Below are 3,570 nucleotides of genomic sequence, written 5' to 3'. Positions count from 1 at the left end.
CACTTGAAACATATAATGTTATTAACCGATGTCACCCCAATAAATAAAAAATATTATATGAAGTTTGGGCTTGGGGGCATGGCAGGCCGTGGGTGTATTCTTTGTGAAGGATTAGGGATGCATCATTTATAAAGGAATTTGGTACATACTTTCAGGTTGTTATGTTTTATTATTTTGTTCCTATTAAATATTGCATGTGAAACTTGAGGCTCAGGAGCATGGGAAGGTCAGGAGCAGAGGCTAGGGACCAGAAACCTCAGGGGCAGTAGCTGTTTCATGTGGGGATCTGGAAAGGGCTGAGGCCAAAGGAAGGACCTAGCCCTAGAGGACTGTGGGTAAAACATCTCCACTGTGCCTCACTGGAGCATCTCTGGTAGTCTTACCTGAGTGAAGTCAGTCTGCAGCTGGAGTAGAGGGAGCTGACACTGGTGTTCTTAAACAAGGGTCTAAGCTGTAGAAGGAGAGAAAGATAGTAAATGGACTTATAGAGAAGGACAGGGACTGGGCTGAGATAAGATGGAGGCATTGGTTGGAGGCTAGAAGAGATGAATGGGGCTTGAAAGAGGTAGGCAAGGCTGCCATCAGTGAGCAATGCTGGAATGAGGTGGGCAGGAGTCTCACCAGGCGCTGAAGAATCTTCTCTATTTTGTTGAACTTTACTGAGCCCAGAGGTTGCATGTCCTTCGTGTAGTTCAGGTTCGTGATGGTGAAGTTAAGGGTGAATGTCAGCAGGGCAGGGCCAGTGACTTCAGTGAAATAGAGAGAGAAGATGTCATGTCCCAAGTTACTTCCTGAGCTAGATTTAGGGGTCAGAGGTGGTAGAGTGGGGTGAGAGTCTGATATTCACATGGTGCAAAGCTAAGAATGTCTCATCTCAGAATAGAAAACTTTATTTTGAAAGATATTAATAATAATAATAATAATAATAATAATAATAATAATAATAATAATAATAATACCGGCAGTAACAACAGCTGATGTTTGGTAAGAGCTTACTCTATGCTACACTCCGTGCTAAGCACTTTCCATCCAGTATCTCGTGTAATCCTCACACAATCCTTGAAGCTACATCTTGTTACTTACTTTCAACTGACAGAAGATTAAAATGATTTCAGAGATGTTAAGGCAATTCCCCAAGGCCATACAAATATTTTAGGGCAGAAGCTCAGGCCCTAGGGAATAATTTAGGGTTGGGTCCTACACATCTGATAGCTGTGTGACCTCAGACACTCAATTCCCAAGAACCAGTCTATGCCTCTCTTAAATGAAGAAATACCAGTGTCTACCTGCAGAGTTTGAAGATCATGCACGTAAAGTAGGGTTCCTGTTATGTGGCAAACAATCAGTGGATGCTGCTGTCATGGCTTTGTTGCCATTGTTATTACTCATGTCTGTTGTCTCTGATCCCTTTAGTTTCTGCCCTTTGGTAATTAGTCCTGGATTTGCACTTGACTATTTCAATTTCATTCTAGCAGAAAGTGAAACTTTGAGAATTGTTCCAGAACGTACCATTAAATGTGATCTCACAAAATGACTCCCACACATCAGGTTCCCCTAAAGCCGACACAGTTGCAGGTTGGTTCCTAGCTTGTCACTGGAGTAGATTATAAAAATGGCCAACAGTTCTTCGCCTCCCTGCATTGACACCCTTGCAATGTGGTGCTCCAGCCACTTCCACCAAGAGATAAAAGCCTGTTTTTCCAGCTCTTTACTCTGGCTTGGCCATGACTTGCTTTGGTCAATGGGACAAGAGAAACATGATGCTAGCAGAAGCTTGAAAATCATTTTTACATTGAGTCTTGCCTTCTCTGGCTGCTAAGAACTCTAGGACAACTGTAGAAATGAGTGGAGCTAGTCTCTTGGATGTTCAGAGGCCAAATGAAGGAGAACTATCCCACCTATCAGCATCCTCCAGAAGCAGAGTCACTGAGCTAACCCGCAAGCAGCTGCAGACACATAAGGAAGTCTCATGCAGACCAGAAAAACTGCACTGTTGACCTATATACTCATGAGCAATAGTAAATGATTATTTTAATATAGTAAATTTGGGAGTCATTTGTTATATATCAAAGTTAACTGATGTAAAATTTTAAAAGAAGTAGGTAGATTAAAAGGAGTCACTCTATCAGTCTGGGATTTAAAACAGTCACAGAGTTCTTCAAACCCAGGGATGGAGCTGAACTTTTCTGTGACAAGGACGTGGCCCCCAAAATTTATCCTCCCAATATTGTCCTCTTGTCTTGACCTACCTGTGCATACTCTTGCCTTCTCATTGTGAAGCAGAAGTGTGTAGGTCAGAAGGAAGGGGACATGAAGAAAAGGCTCTTACCTGCAGAGCTGGAGAAGGAGATTGGAGCCAATGTGGTCCCCAAGGAGAGTGTAGAAGTCACAGAAACTAGGGAGGAAGCATCAGAAATGAGAATGATGCAGCTTCACCTCGGAGATGCCAGAGACAGGGAGTCTCAATGCCCAACTTGAGTCACAGATGTTGGGGGGATATAACTAAGGCCGTATGGCTTCCTTCCCACCCAAGAGACCCTGGACATAGGGAGGAGGGACCAGCTGCACCCAGAATATATGGTGGGACCATGGGGCCATCTAGGGTTTGGACACTTACCACTGGGGATGGAGGTCAAGGCTGGTCTGGTGTAACCTGCAGAGAATGGGTAAAAGTGAGGTGGGATCATTCAAACATTAAGAAAGGAATGAAGGGGTTAGACCACTGACGAAAGAGCAGGTGCTATCAAGAAGTCGTTCCCCTTCCAGACAGTGGGTTGTGCCTCTTAGAACCTTTCTCTTTCTGTGCGTGCGCGCGCGTGTGTGTGTGTGTGAGAGAGAGAGAGACAGACAGACAGACAGACAGACAGACAGAGAGATACACACATTACACACATCGTGGGAGAGGGGGACCTCACAAAGAAAGGAAAAGGCAGGAGAAATATGGAAGCAGATATGGAGGTATTATTGGGCTAAAGCTCAGAGAATCAACAGAAGAATTCACCTGGAGTGCAGAAGAAGATGACTGTCACCACCAGATGCTCACCATTGACGTAGAGATGATCCCTGTCCAGGATGTAGGGACCGAGCTGGGTGACACTGTGATTCTGTTGGCTCAGCTCCCAGTAGAGCCGCTCCCTGCTCAACCCAAAGCCAGCAGCGTCAGGACGGTGGGTGCAGGAGACATCAACTCCAGTGGCTGCTCCGCCCTTTTCAGGCCTAGGGAGAGAAGGAATGGACACGGGGACAGGACAGAGACATTCCCGTAGGACGTCCTTTCTCATCTCACTTGTATGTGGATGCCCGCTTTTCTGCTCTCCTGGTTTAAGCATGAGCCGCTCACAAGAGAAGGGGCATCTTTGAGCCACAAAAGACCAGAGGAGATGATTTAGAGTCAGAAGACCAAGGTTCAACCTCAGCTCAGTCACTTGTAGAAGAATCCACATAAGCTTCTCTGACTCGGTTCTCCCATCTTTGCACCCTGGAGAATGCTGTAACCACGTTGCTGGAATGTCATGGCATTCAGAGTGTCTGATATAAAATACACAGTCCTTCTGCCAAGTACCTAATTAA

General features: G+C 45.3%; 1 protein-coding gene across 1 annotated transcript in view; it reads right to left on the bottom strand.

Annotated features, from left to right (window-relative positions):
* The window catches only part of LOC105301928 (mucin-16), a 142,897-nt gene that overhangs the window by 64,170 nt on the left and 75,157 nt on the right, over window positions 1–3,570 (bottom strand). The window contains exons 24-28 of the mRNA XM_023520274.1: window positions 3,044–3,216; window positions 2,618–2,653; window positions 2,330–2,395; window positions 622–746; window positions 384–451 (exon numbers count right to left, since the gene is read on the bottom strand). Of these exons, the coding sequence (XP_023376042.1) occupies window positions 384–451; window positions 622–746; window positions 2,330–2,395; window positions 2,618–2,653; window positions 3,044–3,216 (468 nt within the window). The remainder of the gene's footprint in view (window positions 1–383; window positions 452–621; window positions 747–2,329; window positions 2,396–2,617; window positions 2,654–3,043; window positions 3,217–3,570) is intronic.

Source organism: Pteropus vampyrus, unplaced genomic scaffold (genome assembly GCF_000151845.1).
Source record: "Pteropus vampyrus isolate Shadow unplaced genomic scaffold, Pvam_2.0 Scaffold255, whole genome shotgun sequence".
Classification (NCBI taxonomy): Eukaryota; Metazoa; Chordata; class Mammalia; order Chiroptera; family Pteropodidae; genus Pteropus; species Pteropus vampyrus.
The sequence above is the reverse complement of the archived record's forward strand: the minus strand, read 5'-3'. Positions and strand labels throughout refer to the sequence as shown.